The 27922-nt window shown below is 43.2% G+C and overlaps 1 protein-coding gene across 2 annotated transcripts; it reads right to left on the reverse strand.

The window, feature by feature from the left end:
• Window positions 1–7480: 7480 nt before the first annotated feature.
• LOC147435879 (CDPK-related kinase 5-like) lies at window positions 7481–26736 on the reverse strand. Of its 2 annotated transcripts, XM_086488796.1 has the most exons (11): window positions 25415–26729; window positions 25034–25164; window positions 24447–24488; window positions 24253–24361; window positions 24046–24124; window positions 23671–23967; window positions 23484–23590; window positions 9069–9176; window positions 8894–8956; window positions 8560–8727; window positions 7481–7905 (listed from the first exon to the last, which is right to left on the reverse strand). In XM_086488796.1, exons 1-11 carry the CDS (start codon window positions 25949–25951, stop codon window positions 7756–7758), a joined length of 1791 nt encoding a protein of 596 aa, XP_086344922.1. In that variant the 5' UTR covers window positions 25952–26729; the 3' UTR covers window positions 7481–7755. The 2 variants fall into 2 exon arrangements, with proteins under 2 accessions (XP_086344922.1, XP_086344923.1); XM_086488797.1 differs by lacking the exon at window positions 7481–7905 and having other exon boundaries at window positions 8586–8776; window positions 25415–26736.
• Window positions 26737–27922: the final 1186 nt, after the last annotated feature.

Consider the following 27922-nt stretch of genomic DNA (forward strand, 5'->3'; position numbering starts at 1 on the left):
AGAGATCATTTACAGCATGGAAGGTCTGTGCAATCCTATAAAGGGAGGTTCATTAGGGCATGGCCACGCAAAGCTTAGTTTCATATAAGCCTCGATAATTCTAACTAAGGCAGACACAATAGTCCAAAACATCACGGGTAGCAGGAAGTAGTGAGGGAGAGTGAGACGCAAACACGAGAGAGAGAGAGAGAGAGAGAGAGAGAGAGAGAGAGAGAGAGAGGATTGACGAGCAAGAAACCGGCGTAGTTTGATAATTGTGCTCTTTTAGGCGTAGTAAGCCGGTGAAAAAGAGGGGTTGCACTAAATCGAGTTGAGGCATAGTGCTTTCTTCCAAAAACTTGCAAAACTTAAGTATGAGAAATTTTAGGGGCAACTTTATTATATATGAAGGCTTTAACACTCAATTTCTCTATATTTTGTAAATTTACTCCGCTTCAAAACTAGAATTTAAAGATAAATTTCAAAATCTATAGATGGGATTATATTAAACCGAGATTTTTTTGAGCATTCGGCTATACTATGCTTAAAAAATAAATTAGAGGTGAATTTACTATATTTGAAGATTTTTGCGCTAAACTTTTGTACACTTTGTAGATTCTCTAAATTTTTAATTAGATTCTTTGAACTTTGGATTTGGAGGTATTCGGACCGTCAAATTAAAATTTAAGGATGTGATGTTAAGTTATTCTTTTTGCAAATAAAAAAAATTGTTATAGTTTTTGCGCCCAATGGCTCTTTCGAGTATAGGGATGTTGTATTTTTATGTTTTTGATTCATTACAACTCAATGTGACAAGTGAGCGATGGTTAAAAAAAAATTTGTACAAAAATTAGAGATAAATCTCAAAATTTGTGGGTGGGATAATGCTAAACCTAGATTTTTTTGTCCAATTGTTGAGGGTGTCCTAACCTTCAAATTAAATCTTACAAGTATGTGGTCCATCCTATGGATGAACACACACACACACACACACACACACACACACCCTTTTCTTGGTGTCCAATCCACTATCTTTCTTTCTTTGCCTTGGTGTCCAATTGTTAAGGGTGTCCTAACCTTCAAATTAAATCTTACAAGTATGTGGTCCATCCTGTGGACGGACACACACACACACACACACACACACCCTTTTCTTGGTGTCCAATCCACTATCTTTCTTTCTTTGCCTTGGTATCCAACTCCTAGCCCCCCTCTGAGCCCTTTCCTTATGTCACATAGTAGGGGCCTCCAAGGTGCATTAGATATAGTTGACAAAATTTATAGGTGGGGTTACACTAAACCTAGGTTTTTCTTGAGCACTCGGGTACACAATAGTTTTTTGTTATTATTCAATAGTCCATTATCTATATTATTCATGATGGAGCTTGAAAAATTAGAGGAAGGAGAGTGCCTCCATGCATTGCCTTTTGGTTGATTTGCATGGCCTATTGAATCAATGTTAAAATTGAGCTACTGAGTTCGTATTGGGTCATCCTCCTTGCCATAGACACATTAAATAACTTTTCAAAATTGCATAAAGTAGTTTAGATTTTATGCAACTCCATCCTTTCCCAATGACCTGCAATAGTCAGAATTGGACGTCGAACAACCTATGTGTATGTGTGCGTGTGTGTGTGTGTGTGTGTGTGTGTGTGTGTGTGTGTGTGTGTGTGTGAGTGAGAGAGAGAGAGAGAGAGAGAGAGAGGACTCCATAGACTGTAAAAATCCAACCTTTTCAAAAAATGTGCAAACATTAGAGAGATATTTATCTACAGGTTATGGTGGTGATGTAGCAATTGAAGCAAAAAGTCAAATGGGTTTTTTTCTTGCAATGGTAAATACAAGAAGACCTTAGTTGGGGATCCAAGAATTTAGAGTGTCCTAGCATTGGATGCATTTGGGCTTCTTCAGTGGCTAGCAGTGCTGTTTTATCTTCTGAGAGCCGCTACCTCTGACTACTTGAGCTACACCCACGTGTGGACACTCGCGTCGTGTCATAACAACCAACCCAATCCGAGTCCGAAAAAGCATGTAAATTTGGTGGCAATGATCCCCCCTTGGGATTAAAAAAAGCCAAGATATAAAGTGCCACTCAAGTAGCAAAAAATCCTCTTGACAGCTGCCAATACTTAGACCTTGGGCTATGCATGAATATGCTAATCTGTGAGACTGCAAACGGAATATCTGGCCTTGTATTGCATACATAAATAAGGTATCCAACAAAAGTTTGTTAAAGAATGATATTGGCACGATCGCTAGCATCATGAAGGCTTAATTTCAAGCATGTTTCCATTGGATTAGCAATAGGTTTGCAGTCCTCAAGGCCAAACTTACATAGTAATGTCTCTATATAGCTTGTTTGACACAAGGCAATACCACCATCAGATTGTTTAAATTGTATGCCCAAGTAATGATGCAAAAGCCCCAATACTTTCATCTTGAAAGTAGCATTCAAATCACGCTCAAATTCAGCAATGTGTGTCTCCTTCGGACAAGTAATTAGCAAATCATCTACATATAGAATGACAATGAGAAATACATCACCCTTACAATCTACATACAAAGTGCTTTCTATTAAATTGTTACAAAAGCCTTGTTTAACCAAATGAGTGTCAGCTACTACCAAGCACCAGGAGACTGCTTCGTGCCATGCAAAGCTTTCTTACATTTGCACACTTTATCTTCTTGTCCTTTCTTGACAAAACCGCAAGGCTGTGTTACATAAACTTCCTCAAATATATCACCATTCAAGAAAGAAGTAACGATGTTTGATTGATGTACATCCTATCGAAAGTGAGCTGCCAATGCACATAGAAAATGCATAGTAATCATACAACAAGTGGGAGCAAAAGTCTCTTCATAATCTATGCTTTTCTATTGTGCATAACCATTTGCAACAAGGTTATGCATACAAGTCGAGCCTTGTAGCGAACAATCTCACCATCCGGCTTACATTTCAACTTGTAAACCCAATTCGTACAAATGGCCTTTTTTCCAGAAGGAAAATTACATAAAGTGCATGTGTCATTTTCTACAAGTGCATCATATTCTGATTGCATGGCAGCCATCCCCAATTTTTTGAAGTTTGTGCTTCATCAAAAGAAAGAGGTTCCTCCTCATCACATAAACTAGAAACGTCCAAAGCATAAGATGCATGGCGAGAACCTGAATGAGTATGACTAGACATAATTGCTCCTGTTGCCGCATCAAGCACTCTCAAGTCTCCGAAGTTCATACCTCTCAAAGTCTCTCTCTCTCTCTCTCTCTCTCTCTCTCTCTCTCTCTCTCTCTCAATTCATGTGGGTGGGCACCCGTTTGTCCTAGGCATGGTAAGCACCTACTCCATCTATTTTTAGATAGTCAGGACCATTGTGAGAGCCCAACACCAACTTTGAGTTTGAACATGTCGATGCCCTATAGCTAAATAGTTTATAGTGAAACAAACATGGAGAGAAGTTGGGACCTTGATGACAGACTGACGATGGGGAAAGAGGGTGGCCCCAGGGTGGGTGAAGATAAGGAGGGTCTAGGCTAGAATTTCAAGGCCCAAATAGTTTGTAGTGAAACAAACACGGAGAGAAGATGGGACCTTGACAACACACAAGGGGGAAATAGGGTGGTCCGAGGGTTGGTGAAGATGAGGCGGGTCTAGCATGAGTATACGCTGCTGAAGGGGCCCCCACACAGAGGGGGGGTAACTAGTTTGAGTTCTCTCTCTCTCTCTCTCTCTCTCTCTCTCTCTCTCTCTCTCTCTATAGATTGTAGCCTCCCATTTATTGAATCCTCTTATGAATAGACACAAACACAAAGACATTATACAACCAACTCCCAAACTCTACAAAAGAGTCATAAGACACATGAGAAGATTTGAAACTTTGAGAGCAAAGTTCGTTGTACATATTATGCAATGTCCATTATGTAAAGCAAACCATATTCATACTAAAGATCAATACAACTCTATTGAAAGAAGATATGAAAGATAAGTTTTTGCCTCAGGTCTTTCTTTATTGAGCAAGTAGTTTAGCTAAGTACATTTCTAGGTGTCATACCAACTTTCATGGAGCTTCCAATATTATCTCTCTGCTCCATCTCTTATACGTGCTCCAACAGGGTTTGTGTATGCACAAACCCCGTTGGAACGTGTCTGCACGTTCCTCCCAATCAAGTTGCGTCTCTAGCACCGTGTCTATTCATATGGTAAAGTCCATGCCAACCGTCAAGCCTATAATTTTGTTGAAATAGTTAGTCAACTAGTTGGGCTTCTCCTTCAGATAGGCTAAAATGTTAAAAGCTAGCTCCTTCTCCTCTTTTTCTTCTTTTTTTCTTCTCCTCTTGTCTTCCTACTTCATCCTCTTTCTTTTTGTCACATATTCCTTCCTTCCTTTCTTTAGAGGGTGTGTAGAAGAAGAGCACTCATCCTATGCCTTGATTTCTAATTCCCATGGGCCCATCACATTTTTTTTCCAACATATCTATTTTGAAATTGTTGTGGCACAAACTTCAAGAATCGCAGAATACCATGGCACAAAATATTGAAGCACTTTGAAAAGGCACAAGGTCAAAGATAAGTTCTTTTCATTTATATTCATATATCCTTTACAAAATGCCTCTTTAATAGGAGAAAGTGTGTGAGGCTTTTTGCACAAAAAGACCTTGTGTAAAAAAGGGTATTCAACTTGGGACCAAATGCACAAATACCCTCTCATACAACCTTTCAAAAAAGTTAATTTTCATTCCTGCTTATGACCTACAATAAACAATGGAACAAGATAAGTAAAAGCCATGGATTCTTATGTTGACATGCAAAGGAAATGGCAAACTAAATGGCTCACACACCTTTCTATCATTCAAGCATAATGAAGTTTTGGGTACAGGATTTTGCAAGCAATGGAGTTAGGTTGCACATTATAAATAATTCCATTTATTGTCTTGAAGCTCCAAATATCATCCACAAACATCCTTTTTCAGGCTTTTATTTCTGCATTGGAGAAGAACTCCACTCATACAATGATGCGCATAAAGATTGTTGTCTTCCTTTGTTTGCTTGCAATGTTGGACTTTAAGTGCTTCTAGAGCTGACCAAATAGCTTGCATCCATAGCTCTCACATGTGATTAAGCTCGGGCGCGACCTCTAGAAATGGCATCATTTGCTATTCTATCATCTCTGCATAAGGAATTTGATGCATGTTTTAGGGATGCCTCTTAGCTCTTGGGAGATACAAAGGGATCCTCTTGGCACTCGGGAGATACAAAGAGATGCTCATTTGACTTATGGACAATGGGCAGACATGGATACCTTAAGGATAGTATCAACCAAAATTCTCATCATTGCATGAAGTTGCTAATTACCCTACATTTATTGCTAGATATATTCATGGATTATGTTTAGCAATGTGTTAGCTCCAATGAAATCTTATGTATAAAAAAATGCTCCATCAATTGTGTAATGCACCCTGGGTAATGGTGAGACAGTTCCTAGCATGCCTAATAGAGGATCTTCATACAAATAGGCTAATCAAAGTCTTCTTGAGAGCTATGAGAATTTGCAAGCTTTGCAAAACATCACAGAAATTAGTACAGAGTTAATCCCCGTAGCACGTCTTAAAATTAATTATACAATTATTTTTCATTCATGAGCTTTTGAAATTCTTTTTTAAGAAAAGATTTGCATGCTTAATTTCTCATTGTGTATTTTAAGAGTATCCATGCGATTGATATTTTGGAACTTTTCAATAGTAAGATTAGTTATTCTCTATTTCAAATATCGGGTTTTCAAAAATCAAGTGAGCTCTCGCTAGTACAAAGTGCCCTTCTCAACCCGACCAAGAGCTATTCGAGTTCCCTCTCAAATAACAAATATGTGTTCAAAACTCATCAAATAGATCTTTAAGGTCTCTTGGGATTGTTCATACAACGTTAAAACTTCTCTTCATCTTTCCCTAATGAACCATCTGTGCTCAAAGCTCAATCACTCTCCCAAGAGCATAAACAACATTCTGTCATGGGTGTGCTTCATTGTCAAAGTGCAATCCACCATTGAAGTTTCCAAATGCCCTTTAAAAAAAGAAGTGTGAGTGCGCACACACACACACGTGTGTATGTGTGTGTGTGTGTGTGTGTGTGTGTGTGTGTGTGTGTGTGTGTATACATATATGTATATGTTTGTATATGTACATGTACATGCATACATAGTCCAATTACCATGAAGCTGATTAGACACATGGCTGTCCCATTACTCATATGCATATACATATATGTATATGTTTGTATATGTACATGTACATGCATATATAGTCCAATTACCATGAAGCTGATTAGACACATAGACTCTCTTATTTGGCTGTCCCATTACTCACCACAGAAAGAATCCTTGCCATCAAGACCATAGCAACCAAAATATGCATACTTCTGGTAAAGTGCAGTACACGGTGTTTGATAGCGCATCATAGGTAGCACTGGAAAGAAACACGAGGCATTTTAAGTTTAGCATTTGCCTTTGTAGTTTGACGAGTATAAGCATAGTAAAGAAATTCGGTGCCAAGATAAAATGGACTTGACAACTGTTGTAGTCAATCTGAGAAGTATATGCTCTATGAGAAGTAAAAGAGATGGCTATAGAAAGGCAGAACATTGATTGTCAAACAGAACACTCATTTCTACATTAGTTTCTGGTGGGACTTCTCAGACCATTCATGAAAAAGCCCACAATGTCTCATTTAGAGGTGGCCCTTTGGACCTTGCAGTATTTGAAAACTGCAAGACTACCCAATGGTTGAGGGGCGTAGAAGATAAAGTTTGAAACAGTCCTTGGATGACTACATTGGCTTGGAAGCCTGTTATCTTCCCCAATCCCATTATTTATTTGGTGGAGCAATCTATTGTTGCTTTTTAATGCATTTCTTCTTCTTTAATAGATAAAATTCAAATTCATGTACTATATCAAGCACAACCAGCTCTTTCTTTTATTTGAGATTTTCCATTTTCCGAGGCATTTGTGAAATTTCACCTTGTTCAATAATTTGCTTGACAATCTCACCAAAATGCTCACGAATGGCCCAAGCCTTAATACTTTTAGGGTGCACGCACACCTATTTTTTAAAATACTTATATTACTGGTGGTAAACCTCAGGATGATGGAAAACCCACATAGGAGATAATATGCACGCGCGCACGCACACACACACACACACACACACACACACCCCTTTTTTATACTTAAATTACTGGTGGAAAACCTCTGCATGAGGCAAAAACCCACCTAGGACAAAATGCACACACACACTCCCCTTGATTTTATATACTTATATTACTGAAGGGAAACCTTGGGACGAGGGAAAACCGACATAGGAGATAATGTACACACACAATCCTTTTTTTTTCATACTTCAACAATGTGAGAAACCTTAGGATGAGGGAAAACCCACATAGGAGATAATGTACACACACACACACGCACACACGTGCCTACATGGACAACGGTTAATACCCAAAATTGCAAAATTGAAGCTAATATGCTCACTAGGAAGCTTCCTATTCTAAACTATCAGGTTTCCAACCCTCATAGAAAGAGGGAAAGAGTATGTTACATAGAGAAATACGTATAAAAGAATGATTTTACAAAGAATACTACCACATTTGTAATGGCAGCAATGAAGCATACACAGGGGCAATGGAGATATAGCTTGCTGGGCAACAGAGCAACGAAAATAGGAATAGGATCGAAGCCTTACATGTGCAACGATATGGGGGACATGTTGAATTAGTTAGCCTCGGCTTTACTCGTCAGCTGCAGATTGCGCCTTGGAGCGCGGCGGCATCCCCCTTAGCAAGTTCGTGAACCCATAGAAGCTCAACCTTCCATCATTGTGCCGGACCCATTCATGTAGAACCACATGTGCAGGGACTGAGGATGGAATGCCAAGCTCCTGATGATGATGAACAAAAAACACAATCAAAATCATTGTCAAAACTTTTACAATTTCACATTCGTTCATTTGTCCGAGGGGAAGAGGGGGAGGGAAGATCCGAACTTTGGGTTTCATCCCTTGCTTCAACCATGAGATCACAGGCAATCTGACATCAGTGTGACGAAGAAAACGTTTCGTGGTTTCGCCCTGTTTCAGGTTTCGCTTTTCTGCCTAGGAAAGCAAAACCAGTTTTATGAATGTATGTTTCCTATATTATTTATATCTTTATTTACACGTGATGTGTGTATGTATGTGTGCACATACATACACACACACACACATGCACACACATATATATGTTGTGTATGTATGTATACAATGATTTAAAGGTTTCAAGGCTTCATACCAATGAAGCTGGTCTTTATGTCGCACTGAAGTCTGTATTACCATTTTGTAACAAGGAAACAAGGGCAAAGTGATCCTGGTTCTGCCCATTGCAGCCCCAGTGGAATGAAAGCATGGATAACACGTGAGACAAATAAGGAAAGGTGCTTTACTTGTAAACTTTTGTTGCATATCTTTCCCAACATTTGATGCAGTGAAGATTCCAAGTAGCTATATATGCAACAGAAGAAAAAACATCATCAAGGCTGTAAAGCGGAAATCACCTACCCGAGCAAGATCCTCTATCAATACAACGCGGTTTCCTTCTTTCTCAAAAATTTGATATGCATTCCGTGCTTGCTGGTCCCATCTCTTCTGTCCCTCAAGTTGAGGTACACTCGTAGCTGCTGCACAGAATTCTTGAAAATCCATCTTCTTAAATTGAAGGGTATCAATCTATCCACAGACCCTTCCATTAATATTTGCATTGATGTTTGCATAAAATCTAATCAAAAGCTTGTGCCAAAAACAGTCAGAATTATAAAAAGATATTACAAGAAAGTTAGAAACTGGTGAGTGGCTTTGCAATAAACACCAGAAATGACATGCATGCACAACTTACAGATGCAATCATCTCAAACATCCTTGATTCCTTCATTGCCTCGGTCGCATATTTTGTTAAGGCCTGAGGTCACAAGTCGAAATCACTCAACCAAAAAGTGAAAGCATGAAGTAACCAGCCAAACATACTCTGAATCAAACGCAAATAGCAGCTCTGACAGCAACAAAAAACTTACTGATTTGAAATTCTCCAATGATATACGGCCATTCTTGCTTGGCTCTAGCAGCAAAAATTGCGATCTCAAGTAGAATAGATGATCTTCGGACAATGTTTTGGCCAATGCCTACAAGAAATTTCTTAAGATTAATCAAGAAAGGTGCTGATATTAAATCATGAATTTGGCAATGGCAATGAAGAGCTTGTGAGACACACACACCCCCCCCCCCCCCCCCAACACACACACACACACACACACCCCTCCCCTCTCCCCTGCGGCATCAACGAATTATCTAGGAGAACCTTATAAAAACTTCAAGATAACACTCAGAACTCGATGCAAGCCCAAAGAGGAGACAGAATATCACTCTCAAAGTAGAAAGCCAACCAAGGTAGCCAAAAATAATCACACAATACGTCAATTTCACTGTCCTTGAGCTAGACCGAAGGGTACAAAGACTTGACACACACAATGCACATGGCTGGCTAATGAAAACTTAGTGTCTTTACATCTCAAAAACTTGATCTTGTCAGGGGAAAACTCCGCTAAAACAAAAATAATGTCATGCTGCTTATATTGACCTTGATATATCCAGGAGAAGCCCAGCAAGGAATTTGCCAGTTCTAGACTCATGGTAGTCATGCGCAAGGGAATAATGCCATTAGCTCCCTTGTGCATAGTATTACTTAATTAGTTCAACACACCAATGTCACCAATGCCCAATAGTGCAGAACTTAGTAACAACATACCACACACACACACACACATGAGCATACACCAACACCCAGTTCAGTGTACTGAGTTTTTGTCATGATTCTGAAGATGCAAGGCAGATTGCATGTCACACTGAACAAAAGTACTGGATAGCAGAAAATAATGCAGCTTTGACCTGCACATGGCATTCTACACCCACTAAAATCTTAAGTCTTCACATGTGAGACAGTAGAGCCACTGTCAAAAAAAAAAAAGCGACAGCTGGCACTTGCTACCTATTCAAAATCAGGAATCACTAAGATGGCTACCCTACAGTCACCAGGAAACTGAAACGGCTATTACAAGTGAAGCGGAAACACCCTTCGGTCCAAAACAGAAATGGGGCTAGAAACTCCCTATCATAATATAGTGTGTACACGAGAGAGAAGGCACATCATTGCAAAAATGCATTCAAAGATACCAAGATTAAAAATTGGCCTCAATTCCCATCAAGTGTCACTAACGCTGAGCTGCACATACATTAGCCTCCTCTCTCTCCTTCTCTCTCTAATTGGCCTCAATTCCCATCAAGTGTCACTAACGCTGAGCTGCACATACATTAGCCTCCCTCCTCTCCCTCCCTCTCTCTCTCTCTTCAGCTTCATGCGGTTTGTTCAGCATCAGGTGCTGAGAGGGGGTGTTAAGACTTACACCACTCTGCTGCTTCACAGGTCTAGGGCACACTTGTACGTCCAGTATGTCTCCGGGCTGGCCACCCATAGTCTAGGTTGTACCTGGTCCAGCTGCCCGAATTTGGGACCGGCCGCCCACTTTTGTCCAAGCGCCCACATATATTTACATATATCATTTTTTTGTTGGGTCGAGGGGAATTTTTATCAGGCCTTGCCCTACCTCCCCTTGGGCACCTATTTATAGGGCTAGGGGGGTACCCACTTCCACATCTCACAGAGATCACACACCTGATCATTGTACGGGTCTTCTGCTCATGGTAGTCATGGAGGGCTGATCGCCCCCTCTTCACCATATCTTGCGATTGTGGTCTACTCTCTCTCTCTCTCTCTCTCTCTCTCTCTCTCTCTCTCTCTCTCTCCACGCTTCCACACACACACACTCACATTCCCATCCTAAAACCTGCACCAAAAATTAGGGTTAGGTTCTTTCCATAAGGTCGTAGCCAACCACAACATGGTTCATCAACTCTTGGACAAATAGTGTTCCTTTGGCGGCGACGCTAGTCCAAAGACATAGCAATCACACTGGACCTCCAAGGTTATCAGCTCGAGAAGAAACATCTACTGAGAGATGTCGAGAAATTTCAAGATATAATCTCCTAGGGTTTCCATGGCAAGCATTCAAGATACCCCACTCTGCCAAAAGTTGCACTCCAAAGGAAGATGTCAAAAACCATATAACTTCGGACAAAAAATTTCTTGAAAGCTTGCCAAGTCCCTGGAGTGTGCGGCTTGGTGGCTATACTATATAGACATCACCATCTGCATGGCACTGCTTTTGAGAAAAACAGTGACTCGAAACAAATCTTGGATCCTTCTCTTGCAAGTGATCTTTTTGGCTTATGACCTGTAAGACATGAGCAATGAAGACGGGAGCGCGCCCGATGCGCGATGAAGTAAAGGTGGGAGTGGCTAATAAATCCAGGGTCGGCACCCGAAGATAAGACTCCAATAGCCTCTGGTTTGCTCCGTCTGATCGTTAGTAGGACTAGTATGCTTTCAGAAAAGCACATGCTTGATGCTCTGATACCAGTGTCACAAGACGGGGCACCACGTGCCAATAGAAAAGAACCGATTGAACAGACTTTTAGCACTTCAATAACAACTGAACTGAGAGAGAGACGACACGCGACACGGAGTGGCGGAATTCCACCCTAGAAAGTATTGGCCCCAAACCTTGACGCCCCTTTTGGTATTTCTTATATTGCATCAACACAATACAAGCCGGTACTCCACGCTCTGCACCTTCTCCAGGAAGCATGCCAAAGAATGAGCCCATGGCCTCATATTTAAAGGCCTTAGGCCCAAAAGCAGTTTACATGAAAAGCCTTCAAACTCAAAAGCATCTTGTCCAAAAGCGATCCCCAAAAGCTGCCAACGTAAATCATGGAAATCCATACAACTGCCACGTCAACAGTCAAGGCAAAACACGGAAATCTGTACAGTCTGCCATGTCATCATGCCAGCACAAAATCAAGGTTTTTCGTACCATTGCCACATCATCAGACCAACGCAAATCCTTCTCTGTGTGTGTGGGTCCTGCTTTATTTGTTTGCCTTTATGTCACTTGGGCCCCATCGGACGGGGTCCCATAAGTTGGTAGGACTTCTTCTTCTTCTTTTGTTGTTGCCTGTTCTTCTTAGGGTTTAGGCCCCTTGGCCGGGATTTGAAGGTTGGCTCCGTTCTTCAGTGACTTGACACGTCAGCAGTTTGTGACACTCTCTCTCTCTCTCTCTCTCTCTCTCTCTCTCTCTCTCTCTCTCTCTCTCTCTCTCTCTCTCTCGGGATAGTTTCCTACGACATTAAAACTCTCTTCTTCTTCTTCTTCTTCTTCTTCTTCTTCTTCTTCTTCTCTTCTCTCTCTCTCTCTTTTTATTTGCGAGAAAAGGGGGCTGTATTTTGTGTACATAGGAGACCTCTGGAGATTCACAATGGCCTATCACCCAGAGGAAGTACAAAAGCGGGCTAACAAGGAGTGAACTATATATACGTCAAGGTGGCCTATATGATGAATGTAAGAGGAACCACTGTGGGGGTGCATAATGCCATGTGATGTGGCCATGATCTGGACAGAAAAGAACTAACAATCTCACCCATCTACGAAGAAAGACGCATTGATGCTGCTTCTCTGTCCTGGAGGAGCCGGATGAAGAATCCCACTGACTGCGAAGAGAATGCAGAGTACTTTGGACGTAGGGGAGGACTAAGAGCTCAGAATGTGGGCACAACGAGCCTTCCACATGGCCCAAAGTGTGATGCTACATATCATGGTGAAAACTATGTCTCGGTGGTAGAAATCCAATTGATGACCTGCATCTGGTATTATCTGTAAAGTACCTGGTCTATATCCTAAGGGAGTAAGCAGGAAGACCAAATTTGTCGGCAAGCCTTGAAAAAAGGTGTCCGACAAACCCCCCACGTCAAAAACCCATCATGGATGCCCACTCTAATCAGCAAACAACAAACTGCCATCCACACTGGCTGCACATATGGACAAACCCAGAAACAATGCCTCAAAGACTCAGGCTGCAAAGTACATCTCTCTCTCTCTCTCTCTCTCTCTCTCTCTCTCTCTCTCTCTCTCTCTCTCTCTCTCTCTCTCTCTCTCTCTCTCAGGATACACCCACATTGTGTTGTCTTGATAGGATTCTATAGTAGTCCCCCACCCCCCTCTTTTCAGCACCCTTTTTATTTTTGTTACTCAAATCTTGTATCAGATTCACCACATTGTTACTTTCTGGTCTCATAGGTCACTTTGGCCTTTTGAAGACGTTAATATAACATTACATTTTATTTCATTTCATTTCAACTCTCCTCGTCGGATAGATCTTTAGGTCTCTTGGGATAGTTTCCTACAATGTTAAAATTCTCTTCTTCTTCTTGTCTCACATATAAGCAGTCTCGGATTGCTCTTCGGCGTATAGTACGTCGCAAGAAAAGGGCATTTTTAGCCAAACTGGAGAAGGATTTATATCAGCTCTTCTTGAGTCAGGACTCGCATGAGGCCTGGCGCTTATTTCACGAGCACTCACCGCCCCCGACGATTACTTCTCCTAAGATCTGGGGTCAATATGTAACATCATTATATATGGTATGTGGACAGCCTCCATTACCAGATCCGCTAGAGCCATGCCCTGCTACTAGTACTTTCTTTACAACGGAAATGGTGGAAAAAGCCATTGATAAGATGAAGACAAGAAGAGCATATGATCATGATGGTTTAGTAGCAGAACATCTGATCCATGCCAGCGATCTACTTTCAGAAGTCCTTGCTCGTCTGTTTAATCGGGTCATGTGTGAAGGATTACCTGAATCTTGGAAATTATCTACTATCGTACCTATTTTCAAGTCAGGGGATCCTATGATACCTGGGAACTACCGTACCATTATGGTAGGTCACACTTTGACCCGACTGTACGCATCCATTCTTGAACAAAAATTGAGTAGATGGGCAGAGAATGAGGGCATAAGGGCAACAGGACAAGCTGGATTCAGAAGGGGTTATTCCACTTTAGATCATATTCTTACGCTCAGAGCCATTATTGAGGAAGGAAGAGCAAACGGGAGAAGGATGTATTGTTGCTTTGTGGATTTTCGGAAAGCTTTTGATACAGTACCAAGGGCCAGATTGATGCGCAGGATGCATGAGTTAGGGGTCCCCAAAGAGATTATTTGGGGGATCATGGCCTTATACGGGTCGGTAACTGGCTATGTACGTACTCTAGAAGGGGATTCCGACATTGTTCACTCCACCGTTGGAATAAAGCAAGGATGCCCACTGTCCCCAACTTTATTTGGTATGTACATAGATGAGGTATCAGATTACATTGATAGAGAAGGTGACAGAGGTGCTCAACTTGGAGGGTCATGGATCCCTTTGTTGTTGTATGCAGATGATATTGTATTGATAGCAGAATCACCAGATGGAATGTAGAGGCAGCTAGATGCATTACATAAATTCGCGGAGGACAGTGGACTGTCGGTAAACTTGGGTAAAACCAAAGTTATGGTGTTTAACACCACACCGCAGTGGGTTAGGAGATCGGCACCTACATTTGCATATGGCCAGGATACAGTAGAGTACACAGATGCATACACATACCTTGGGGTGGTATTTGCAGGACCGAAGTTTACTCTTAAGAAAGCAGCGGATTCTAGATTATCCAGAGCCTATGCAGTCCTGGGAGGGTTGGAGAGGATGTGTTCACAAGTGCAGTTTTAGGAACCATGAACAAAACTTTGTCTCTTTGATACTGTGGTGGCTTCGGCTATGCTTTATGGGGTCCAGATTTGGGGACCATCTATGGATCGGGATAATTGGAAGTCAATGGAGAGACCTTTGGTATCTATGATTTCCCAAATGATTAGAGCCAAGGCCTCCGTACCACACGCGATTACCCGAGCGGAACTAGCAGCCCCTCCGATAGAAATTGAAGCTCTTACCAGATCAGTGTCCTTTATACATGGTTTGTGGGATACAAATAATGACCGATATACTAGACTGGCCCTCGAATCCTCTCGACAATTGGCAATGAAAGGGGATAAATCATGCTGGTATGCGCAACTGTCCTCGTGGTTTCAGAGACACGGGTTCGGTATGGAAAGATTACCCCCCTTCCAATACTCTCTTGAGGCTCCATCACTGGCAATTACACGAACGGAGATTAATAAAATCATCCGACAGGATCTTATACAGTTGGATACTAAGAGGACATGGGTAGACCCTACACAAGAATTGGGCACGAAGATGGCCGACTACAAAGAAAACTTCCTACAACTATCTGAAGATGGATTTGTGAGTCGCCCAAATTGCATGGATACCCACCTGTCTCATGGTTTGAGATGTGCTATTGGTCAGATTCGTACATCCTCACACCAGTTGGAAATTGAATTTGGCAGATTTAGGGGAATCCCACCTGAGAGCAGAATTTGCAAGTTATGCGGAATGGAGCCGGAGACAGAATTACACTATATATGCCACTGCACAGTATACTATGAGATACGTGGGCGTTTTCATTGCCTCTGTAGAGAAGGCTTTGGACCTCTAGATAGAATCATGCAATACCAAGATCAAAGATGCTTAGGCTTGTACCTACTGGAACTACATCGGCACAGGGATAATCTAATGAGAAGACAAAGAGCACTGCGGCCTCAGAGGCAGATCACAGACTTCTTCGGATCGAGAGAAGCAGGAGTGGAAGGGGAAGCAAGAGGCCAACAGCCAACACAAAGGAGTACCCACATTCATACCAAAGGCACCCTAATTGACAGAGCGATTGAGCTTAGGAAATCGAGACGACCACAACCAAGATGCAGAAGCACACTTCACCGGAGGAGACTACAACAAAGGATTAGAAGCATTCTAGCCACACACCCAGAATGCTCCTAAGAAGTTTATTAAATACTTTGTATTTAGTTTTTTCACATTTACTTTCACACTTTTCATACTTAGTACTTTAGTACTAAGGTACCCAGACATTGTAACAGACTCGCCACTTTTGTATCAGTTTGGTCTCATAGGTCATTCTGGCCTTTTGAAGACGTTAATATAACATTTCATTTCATTTCATTTCTCTCTCTCTCTCTGTGTGTGTGTGTGTGTGTGTGTGTGTGTGTGTGTGTGTGTGTGTGTGTGTGTGTGTGTGTGTGTGTGCGCGCTTGTTATACTTGTGTAGAAATAGAGTAGAAAAACGCTGTAAAAACACAAAAAACAAACAAAAAGAAGCAACAATAAGGCTGTTTGCTTGCCTTGAAAGCAAAACCCACACCATATACCCTTAAAGGGGGTGAAAAAAGTAGACATTGAAATTTATGATCCAACACTTGAGAAAACATAAAAATTGCGACCAAAACCAACAAAAAGAAACAGGTGATTGTCATAAGAAAACACTAAGTGAACCTAAAGAGGCCAAGAAGAGATATAACCATTAGCCTAGGGTAAACCGACTGTGTCAGGTGGTACGACTGATATTCACAAGTTTAAGATGAAGTGTCATCAAATTTGCATCACTTCAAGTGCATTTGAGTCGTGAATTACCATAGAAGAGTGAAATTTGTGAAGTGCTTGAGTCTAAGGTCAAAATAAGTCCAAACTTCATAAAACTTGGGGGATAGACTTATATGGGCACAGGGAACACAACTATGCAAAAACAGACAAAAATTTAGTCCCCATTGCTCTCTACTTAGTCTATCGCGATAGACTGATGAAGGTGGTGATTGACTAACAAGAAGGAAAAAACCTTTATACCACACGTTTAACACATCAATACAAGGGTACTCACAAAAATTGAGTGAAACTGAACACCATCTTGACCACAAAACTTCAAAACTGGTGTTTTAGAGTCTGAATTCAGAGACAAGGGCAAGAAGGCTTTGACCAAATGTCTAAACAGTGCCAAAATTTGTCAATGCACTACACAAGGAGAGGCTAAACCAGCTGTGGAGAAAACTTGAGAAAAATGCTAAAACTGGAGAAAATTGCCAGTCTATCGCGATAGACTAAGGAAACTGCTGCTAAGGACCATATCTTCCAAATTTCCCCTAGGGAGAGCTTTATCGGAGCCTATACAGCACACACACCAAATTTCAAGGCATTTAGACCATTGAAAGTCAATCTAAGGCCCAGATAGAGAATCAGGCTCTAACTAAAATACTAAAATGGGACCAAAACTCAACCCAAGTGTCCAAACTTCATAAAACTTGAGGGATAGGCTATAGAGGGTAACTGGAACTCAAGGGTGAAGTCACAATTTTGAATTGACTTGTGCTGACCAAATTGTCAGTCTATCGCGATATACTAAGAAAGTAGTGATTCAAACATATTTTGCAATTTGTGACTATACTGCTAGGACACCTGGCCACACCGCCTCACGCTCCACCACTCGTCGCGATCGCCGTCAGTGTGGGTGCACACATACATCCAGTGACTCCCAGCCACCGCGCTCGCTGCTAGGGTGGGTGCACACGTACACCTAACTCCCTTGCGGACGACAATCAAGCATGAGGAAGATGAACGATAAAGCCGACCCTCTAGAGGATGCCATTCAAAAATGCAAAGAGGAGATGACGGAAATCATGACCAAGATGAACCGTAACCTCTGGGGCACAATAAACATACTCGAAAGACGCGTGCTGATCCAAGAGAGCAAGATAAGCACACTGGAAGGCCGAGTGACGACCCAAGAGGAAGAGATCGCGTCACTCAAGAAAGAGCTAGCCGAAGCACGAGCAAGAAACACACTGGAAGAGGGAGAACTGCAACCCTCAGTAATCGAAGAAATCAACACGATCAAGGAGCAAGTACGGGCCATCAAAGAAGGAGAAGAGCAGCATAAAGAAATGACGACCTCTTGGGTGGATGTTCTTACCAAAACTCAACAGAAGGCAGACGAAGTCGAGAAATGGATCAAGGTGGCCAAGAAAGGAAAAGGCAAGGAGATAATGCCCACGCCCACACCCAACAACATCATTAATCAGACACTAGAGGAGGAGCAGAGGAGAAGGGTGCCCGCTTTACATGTGAGAATCTGCGGTCTTAAAGACAAAGGCAATGTGGACGAAGAAGTAAAAGAACTCACAGCCTTGATGGGGATTCATGAGCCGACACACACAAGGGCATGGAGAGTGGGCAACATAAAGAAAAATGGAAGCAGTGGGGAAACCTCAAAAGAAAGAGCACTCATCCTCCGTTTTCCCTCCATGGAAGCAAAGAAGTCATTCTTGAAGAAAAGACCAACTCTTAAAGAGACTGGCATCTTTCTCGGGGATGATCTCACCCTCTCGCAGATCACTCATATGCAGGAAGTAATGCCAGAGATTAGAGCGGCAAGGGAAAAAGGCAAGATCGCTTTTTACCGAGACGGAAAAGTGGTAATACTAGAACGATGCTCCACATGACGGTGCGAGACTTATGGGACCACACTCAAAGTAGTTGCCTGGAACTGCAATGGATCTATGCGTCTTGATGTGGGTGCCTTTGAGGATAGCTTTACTGGAAGAGACATCATCTTTTACTCTGAGACACACCAGGCCCCAGGGCAATCCATGCCTCACATCAGTGGATACAGGTGGGAGACAGCCTACAGATAGGGGACACGCTCAGAGCACAGAGGGCGGGGCTCGAGAGGAGTGGCAGTGTTATTTAGAGAGGATCTGCAGCCACTAATACATATAGCCCGCAGGGACGAGCAGGCTAGGTACATGTGGGGTGAGACTGAAAGCAGAGACAGGCAGATACCTCTATCTAGCTATTTGCTACTTTCCCCTGAGTACATTAGTTTATGCATGACCCAGAGGATAGTCCCCTTTCTCTATTTTAGATGATGACATATGGGAATTCTCTAGGGACGATGACATTATCATCCTAGGGGACTTCAATGCCAGGACTGCCCATCACCAGGCAGTGTTTTATGATACTTCAGAGGAGATGCTAAGAGAGCTAGATGTGGTAGAGACGGGCCTTTCCAGACTATCACACGATGTGGAATGTACTGAGTATGGGCGACACCTGATAGACATGGGCACTGCACATGGATTGGCCATCATGAGCGGCCTACAGAGATTTCCTGCTTCGGGAGGTTTTACATGCTTCCCACACAGACATGGAGCCAGCACAGTAGACTATGTCATGGCACAGCCGAATCTCATCTCTAGTATCCAAGATCTCACAGTTGAGCCCAGACCGATCGGGGTGGCAGTGGATCATGCTCTGGTGTTGATGACCATCTTCTTCCAGTTCAGGGTAGCACACAGGCCACGAGTAGCAGCCCCTACTCGCTACACATTCACACGGGAGACGGATTTTGTATACATGGACGGAATCTACAGACGCCTATGCACTAAGGACCCGGGGCGACCTCTGGAAAAGCTAACTACTATACTAACACAGACATTACATGAGGCAGCAGCAGAAGCATACCCACACACCCAACCTGAGCATAGCCGCCGATCAGGGAGCATGCCTCAGACCAGCTGGTACGATGAGGAGTGCCGCCAGACTAGAGCCAGACTTCAGAGGGAGGTGCTGTTGGGGGACGTCACTCACAGCCAGTCACAGATTGACTTCCGACGCCTGGTGCGGCGGAAGAAGAGGGCTTTTTTGGCTCGACTCGAGCAGGATCTATATCAGCTATTCTTGAGTCAAGACTCACGTGAGGCGTGGCGGCTCTTTCATGAGCAGTCCCCCCCCCCCTGCTATTTCCTCCACAGAGACCTGGGGGCAATACGCCATAGTAACAGGGAATGGCCGTTTTCAGGTCTCCGTTCCCCGTTCCCATTCCAAGTTCCCGTTCCGAATCCCCGTTCCATGTTTCAAACGTGAGTACCCGTAACAGGGAATGGCATTTTGTTCCGCGTTCCCGTTCCGTTTTCCCGTTCCGTTTTCCCGTTCCTGGTAACTATGCAATACGCATCATCTTTGTACACAGTACCTGGACAGCTGGCCCTTCCCAACCCCCCCGATCCATGCCCACACGCATGTGTCTTTTTCACCGCTGAGATGGTGAAGAAAGCTATTGACAGGATGAAGACTGGGAGAGCATATGATCATGATGGCCTAGTCGCTGAGCATTTCATGCATGCCAAAGACCTACTAGCAGAGCTTCTAGCAGTTATGTTTAACCGGGCCATGTGTGAGGGCCTACCAGACTCTTGGAGCCTATCTACGATCGTACCTATCTTCAAATCAGGAGACCCCATGGAGCCTGGGAATTATCGCACTATTATGATTGGGCACACACTGGCACGGTTGTATGCATCCATTCTGGAGCAACAGCTGAGTAGATGGGCAGAGAGGGAAGGGATACGTGCAACTGGGCAGGCAGGATTCAAGAGAGGATTCTCTACTCTTGACCATATCCTAACACTCAGGGCCATCATCGAAGAAGGCAGATCTCATGGGAGACGGATCTATTGTAGCTTTGTGGACTTCCGCAAAGCTTTCGACACGGTACCCAGAGCTAGACTGATGCGCAGACTACAGGAAATGGGAGTACCCACAGAACTCATTTGGGGGATCATGGCATTGTACACATCAGTAGTAGGACATGTACGCACCCCGGAGGGACTTTCTACACCGGTTCACTCCACTATTGGGGTGAAGCAGGGCTGCCCGCTCTCTCCTACTCTTTTCGGTATGTATGTGGATGAGGTTTCTGACTACATTGACAGCGATGGGGATAAAGGTGCTCAGTTGGCAAGGACATGGATTCCACTTTTGTTATATGCTGATGACATAGTGTTGATCTCCGAATCCCCAGAAGGAATGCAACGTCAATTGGATGCTTTGCATACGTTTGCCCACGAAAGTGGTTTGTCTGTCAACCTGGGTAAAACCAAGGTTATGGTGTTTAATACCACCCCACAGTGGATCAGGAGGTCAGCACCTACATTCACATACGGCCAGGAGACTATGGAGTACATAGACGCTTACACTTACCTTGGAGTGGTTTTTAGCGGACCTGCATTCTCACTCAGAAGAGCAGCAGAGACTAGACTTACTAGAGCCCATGCAACATTGGGTAGATTGGAGAGGATGTGTTCGCAGGTTCAGTTTCAGGAGCCCCGGACGAAGCTCTGGCTCTCTGACACCCTGGTGGCTTCAGCATTGCTCTATGGGGCTGAGATATGGGGACCTTCACTGGATCACCACAGGAGGCCGGGTCGCTCAGACGGATGGGGGAACATGGAGAAACCTCTCGTCTCTATGATCTCGCGGCTCATTAGAGCCAAGGCATCAGTACCACGGGCCATTATCCGAGCAGAGCTAGCGGCCCCCCCACTAGTGGTAGAGGCGCTCACCACATCAGTCTTCTTCATAAACCGCACATGGGAACTTCCCAGAGACATATATGCCTGCATAGCACTTGAGTCCTCTCGACAGTTAGCCATACAAGGAGATACAACATGCTGGTATGGGGAGATGACATCATGGTTTCAGGCGCATGGGTTCAGCATAGACAGGCTACCACCATTCCAGTACTCATTGGATGCACCATCTCTCATTCTTACACAGTCGGAGATCACCAAGCTCATCCGCCAAGACCTGACCCAGCTAGACACCAGGAGGACATGGATACAACCAGCACAAGCACTAGGCACGAAGATGGCTTTCTACAGAGACCACCTTCTCCAGCTTACGGAAGATGGTTTTGTGATGAGACCCAGATACATGGATACCCACCTGTCTCATGGGATAGCGTGTGCTATTGGCCAGTTACGCACATCGTCTCACCAGCTGCGGATTGAAACTGGGAGATACAGCGGAGTACCAGCAGAGGCCAGGACATGCCCCTTGTGTGACATGGAACCTGAGACAGAGCTGCATTATACATGCCACTGCCCCGTCTACTACGAGATACGAGGCCGCTTCCATTGCTTGTTCAGAGAGGGTTTTGGACCACTCTCAAGAGTAATGGGATACGAAGATCAAAGATGCCTGGTTTGTTCTTGCTCGAGCTGCGCAGACACAGAGAGAGCCTGATGAATGGCGAGGCTAACCAGTCTCAAAGACGGATTACAGACTTCTTCAGAGCAGACACAGGACATCCGCAAGAGCCACACCCACAACAGAGCTCCCCCCCGTCTCACACCAGAGGCACACTGATTGACCGAGCGATTGAACTGGGGAAATCCAGGTACCCACGACTACGCAGGACTACACAGCATCGACGGAGGCTACGTCAAAAGATTCAGAGCACGCTGGCCAGGCATGCACGACGCCCGGTCAGACTACTAACCATGGAGGAAATTGATGAGATTCACCAACGACCGATGCTAGATCTTTTGTGATTCAACTATCCCAACTAGCCGCCCCCCTTATATCTTTTGTGATTCAACTATCCCAACTAGCTTAGTTTTCGGCTTAGCTCACATAGACCAATCTAGAATCCCATTATATATATCTTTGTTTTGTACTATTGTTAGGTTATTTGGTTACTCTGACTTTGTATCAAATCCACCACCTTGTAACTTTCTGGTCTCATAGGTCACTATGGCCTTTTGAAGACGTTAATATAACATTTCATTTCATTTCATTTCTCTCTCTCTCTCTCTCTCTCTCTCTCTCTCTCTCTCTCTCTCTCTCTCTCTCTCTCTCTCATCCATACTCATTAGAAACTTAATTAGTCACCTAAGAGATGCCACATGGCAAGGCTTACGGTTTCCAAACATTTCACACAAATCCAACCACGCCATTTCCCATTTCAAGCCCTTGAAACGGCAATTCCTAATAACTATGGGCCATCCACATTTGCAAAGGCAAACAAACCAGGGCACACAACATAGCACCCTCCTCTTCACTCTCACCATTTAGACTAACAGTTACAATATCACATAGCCTGTTACATCTCCACATGTGGAACATACTACACCAGCTAAAAAATGGTTTCCATGCCACCAAGGTGGTTAACCAAGTGCATGAAAAGTGAGCATTTTGAATGGACTACCACAAACGCCTCTATTTTAAGCTTGGTGGGATTTCTATGTAATTCTATGTAGCCCTATAACAACAGCAAAGGCTGATGAAAAGGCAGCCCACTCTCTGTTTGTAACACTAAAATTTGCCCACTCTCCATTTGTAACATTAATTGTGCTCTCTGCAAATCATGAACTATATTGCTTGACACCCCCACACACAAAAAACCGAGAGAAAACCCCAAAGAAAATCAACAAAGGTCACTAAACTCCTTTGCACCTTTTGCACTCTTCAATCCCGCTGGTTTTGTGCACCCTTTTCCTGCCTAGGACAGGAAAGATGACTAGCGATGAAGACCAAGACGAGCTTGAAGAATGCAAAGTAGCTAGCTACTCTGTCCTGATCAGCCAAAAAAAAGCAGCCACATCAAAATGCACCCACAATAGAACATTCAACGGAAGCATAGAAGGCCCGATGCAGTTATCAAACATAATTGTACAAATGCAAGCATGTACTCTACGAATATTCAAAATCAACGAGTCATTGTGTCTAAAAGATGCGATTATGGACACTCACCCTAAGAGCAGCCCGCCTCACGACTGACGATCTGAGATATGACTTCACTAGTCTGAAAATCAAAATATCCAGAGGAACCTTTTGATGCCCACGTACCCAAGGATGAGCTGCCACATACAAATAAAGAAACACTTGATCGGTCATCACAGAAACAAGCTCCTGCTTGCTCGACAAAATGGATACCTACTCAGCGCTTGAACAGCCGTCATTCTTTTGTGTCGCTCTTTTATGAGAAGTCTCTTCACAAAATCCTTGGCTTCTTCTGATACAGAAGGCCAGGGTGCTTCATCAAAAGTCGGGTCTGATTTCAACACCGCTTTGAAAATTCCAGACTCTGTCCGTGCCCAGAATGGTCTGCTCCCACAAAGAAGGATGTATGTTATGACACCCACGCTCCACACATCAGCTTCTATGCTGTAAGATCTGTGAAGGACCTCCGGTGCAACGTAGTAAGCACTTCCCACGATGTCATTTAGCCTTCCATCTGCAAAAGCCCATGCATTAAAATGTTTTCCCTCTTACGTGTCTGGCAGAACTTTCAAAAACTTAAAGCTTCATTTACCTGGTCTAACAAAATCAGACAGTCCAAAGTCAATGGCCTTGAGTTCAGCATTATCATCATTTGTTGTGAAGAGGAAATTCTAAGAAAATTGTGACATAACATTAGGACAACAAGCAAGACCAACACATAGCTCTATATACTCACTAGCAATTATAACTGCTCTTTATGCAGCTTACAGTAACCAACATGAGAGCTTAGAGAAAATACCTCAGGCTTCAAGTCTCGGTGAACAACTCCCTGGAGGTGACAGAAGGCTACAATGCTTAGAATCTGTCCAACTACTATCTTTGCATCGTCTTCAGTATATTTCCCCCCCCTATTAAGACCATAAAACAACCCAATGTCGACCAACAAACACAGAAAAAAGGGTGGTGAGGAGGGCAAAGATGTTTCAATCTGACCTTGCTAATATCCTGTCTAAGAGCTCACCTCCCTCGCACAGCCTGCAATCAATACATCCTTGAGTCAGCAGGTTGTACAACACCAGCAGACGCAAGTCCTGCATCAAAGAACCCTTCATAGACAGACACAGGAAATACTTGAAATCACAACATCACTGCTGCCTTACCAATTTGGCTATTTTTACAATCCCCAGGTTTCAATTTTGAATACATTGAAAGACCCACATAGGTGGGTTGGCCAATTATCCTCTTCCTCAGGTTTAGGATAGGCAGAGAAGAAATCATGTTTGATTGCAACAGCCCTGGCAGTGAGAACAACTCCCACGTGAACGTAACTGTCTCTTTTATGTGAGGGACTCAATCTCCGACATTAATACTCATCAGAAGATGCAAAATTATTGTTAAGATTCAATGCAAGTGCTGAACTAGACAACTGAAATTATTTTCTCAATGTGCATCTACAATGCCCCTTGTGATACTTTCCACTCCACTCAGCCCCAGTCAAGCTCTCTCATGTTGTATTCGCCCTTCCAATGTTGGCAGAATACAGAAGCACGGAAAAGACCAAACAGAAATAGTTAACTTACTCCATGACTATATACACGTTCAATTCGTCCTCGCAAGCGTCGTAAAACTTGACTAGGTGAAGATGCCCAGAGAGTGCTTTCAGTATTTTGACCTCTCTCCTTACATCTTCAATAGAAATGGCAGTTGTCATCTGGAACCAATTGAACCCAAGGGCAATTTGAGTACATACCCTCAGCATCACTTACAAGCTTTAAAAGCTTCAAAGCATGATGGTGTAAAATTATTCTAGCTTCTACTCCAACTTCCTTTCTCCTTGTAGTGCTAAGCCAGATTCTTGTGATGCTTTAGAGAACACAGAAACTACAGCACAGCATCGCATAGATTGCATAAGTAATGTCGTAGAAGCAACATAACCAGTGTAAAGGCCAGAAATAACGAACCTTTCCTTTGGAGATGATCTTCACAGCAACAGTTTGACCTTTTAAGTCCCCCTTTTTTATCTTTGCAGTGCAGGTGTGGCCAAAATGCCCCCGCCCTACCTCCTTCCCAAGCTCATACTTGATGGTAAAATTCTTTGAATAACCAAAGGACCTGTCAAGTGGCTTTTCTAGCTCTTGATCTTCCGGAATGGTCCCTTCCCTCGGCTTTGCTGCACCATGCCTCCTGAGAAGTGCAGCCTGAATGTGCTTTGCTGGTGACGGAGGTGGAAATGGCCACTTAAACATGCGCCTTGGTGTGCCGTTGGCTGGGGATGGCTCAGATACGCCCCGGAAAGGTGACCGAAAAGGAGAAAGTCGAAATGGGGAGGCTCGATATGCAGATTTTGAAGAGTTTGAAGAAGACAAATCAAGCGTTCCATCTGGTTTGGCATGCCCGCTGACTCCATTGGCCTCTTCTTTCCCAGAGCTGCCTACATAAAGCTCTTGCTTCCTTGGATCCTGATCTGCTTCAACATTCTTGCCATAGCAGATTCCCATAGAAGAATTCTGCAAAGCAAGAGCTCTGCAACTGAGAGGGGTTGAGATCAAGCACTCCTTCACATGGAAGTTCCTGTTTTACCCTTCAACTTCTTGAATTGATGGAATTCACCGCAGAGAAGTAGCGAACGGGGGCAGAAAAGGCATGCGACAGTGAAAGGACAGCAGTTGAATGATTGATGTGCAGAACACGTTCCAGGAAAGAGGAAGTGATGTGCCTCTCTTAACAATCCAGCTCCTGAATCCTACTCAAAAGAGCAGCCCTGCTCCAAATGTCTTATGGAAGCAGTTGCAATAAAGGCGGAGGGCTACACTCACGCAGAATCAAGTAAGGCTCTCTCTCTCTCTCTCTCTCTCTCTCTCTCTCTCTCTCTCTCTCTGAGTTTGTGTAGGCAATGCGCACGATATGGTCATCAGCTCATCGTGTTTGCTGCTTCCTGCAGGTTGCCATGGAAAACACACATCCAACTTTCAAGCAAACAACAGCGTGTGTAAAATTTGGGGATTCACACACGCGCGCGCACACGCACACGCACACGCACACGCATTCACACGCACACACCCACAAATGCGCATAAAGAGCTGAGCTCTCCTTTGTGCGCGGTGAAAGCGAAAGTAGATCAGATAGGTAGATTGATAACAACCCAACAGAGACAATGCTCCTATGATGAGATGTAAAAGCAGCACTGACTCTGCAGAAACTAGTGCACCTGATTGGGGAGAAAGAGGGCAGAATCGCAGATTGCAAATCCGAAGAAGAGACAAAAGGCGGCCGAAATCATGCGGGATGGGGAACAGATTACAAAAGAAAGAAGAGGAGTGTGTGTGTGTGTGTGTAGCATTGTAGACTCGCAATGTAGGCCTAGAGTCGAGAGAGAGGGGAGTAATCGTACCTACATACTCATTTTTCCCAGCCGGGTACCCCCCTACTCATTGCATACATCGATTGTAGTAGATCAAACTCCACTTGTTGGTTCGTCTTTCACAAGCGGCTTTTGTGACGTCTGTAGGCTTTCAATAAGGGCACCCCCATGTTGAAGCATGACATATGGTTGTTTGAATCCACACAATTGATTCATCTACGGTAGACATTAAAAGAAAATTAATTCCACCAAGATTTCATGGCATCTTTTCCTGGGCAATACAATTTTTTTTAATGGAAAGAGAAAAAGGGAAGGGTTGCAAAATCTATTGAACATACAATTTCAATAACTTTTATATAAAAAACTTCTAACAAATTCTTGTTGGAAACCAATCAAAGGCACTTTGACAATTGACAAGTATAAAGTGTTTTCACATTTAAAACGTATAAAACAACCTTTCAACATCAACAAGGTTGTTAACAATGATACATATTTTTAAAAAAATCACAAGCCAATTTTATTAGTTAAATTGTTCAATCGAACTACAATGGCGTTTAATTTGTTCGACTGTATTTTCAAAAATGTAACTTTCTTACTCAAAGGCTACACTTGTTCTTTCAATTGTGACACTTGTAATGTTTATTTGGTAATCATTTATTATTGTCTTGGTTGAACTCATTTTCTAGAGGCGTTGCATCTTCCACAACATCTCCATGTAATCATCTTCACATCTGCATCAATATGTCCTGCAGCCTCTCCATTGTCATGTCTTCTTTTAAACTCAGCACTTCTGGGGGTTGAGTATAGTCGTTTTCATGTGGACTTGAGGCCTCCATGCAAGCTGTGAAAAACGAAAGAGACTATTAATCCAAAAAACAAAAACAAGAGCATAACATTATTTGGAACAATTCACAAGGTATTATATACATCACTTCAAGTAGCAGCATTGGTAATCCCTCTTTCAGTAATTAATGGAATGAAGTCGTCGCCTATTTGGGCTTCACACTCATTTTTGCTACCCTCCAACACAATCATCTCTTTCCCCTTCAAGATTGCAAGATTCTCACTCGCAAACCAATGAATCCTTTAGTGCCGAACCATCTACATT

Source organism: Adiantum capillus-veneris, chromosome 18, assembly GCF_014529385.1.
Source record: "Adiantum capillus-veneris isolate H3 chromosome 18, ASM1452938v2, whole genome shotgun sequence".
Classification (NCBI taxonomy): Eukaryota; Viridiplantae; Streptophyta; class Polypodiopsida; order Polypodiales; family Pteridaceae; genus Adiantum; species Adiantum capillus-veneris.

Bases quoted from the DNA above. Each gene is read 5' to 3' on its own strand.
- LOC147435879 (XM_086488796.1), bottom strand. From the start codon at position 25,951: ATGGGAATCTGCTATGGCAAGAATGTTGAAGCAGATCAGGATCCAAGG. The intron at 24,125-24,252 runs GTATTTTCTCTA...CAATTTTCTTAG, and splicing joins ACCGAGACTTGAAGCCTGAG to AATTTCCTCTTCACAACAAA. The intron at 9,177-23,483 runs GTGAGTGTCCAT...AATTTCTTGTAG, and splicing joins TGAGGCGGGCTGCTCTTAGG to GCATTGGCCAAAACATTGTC.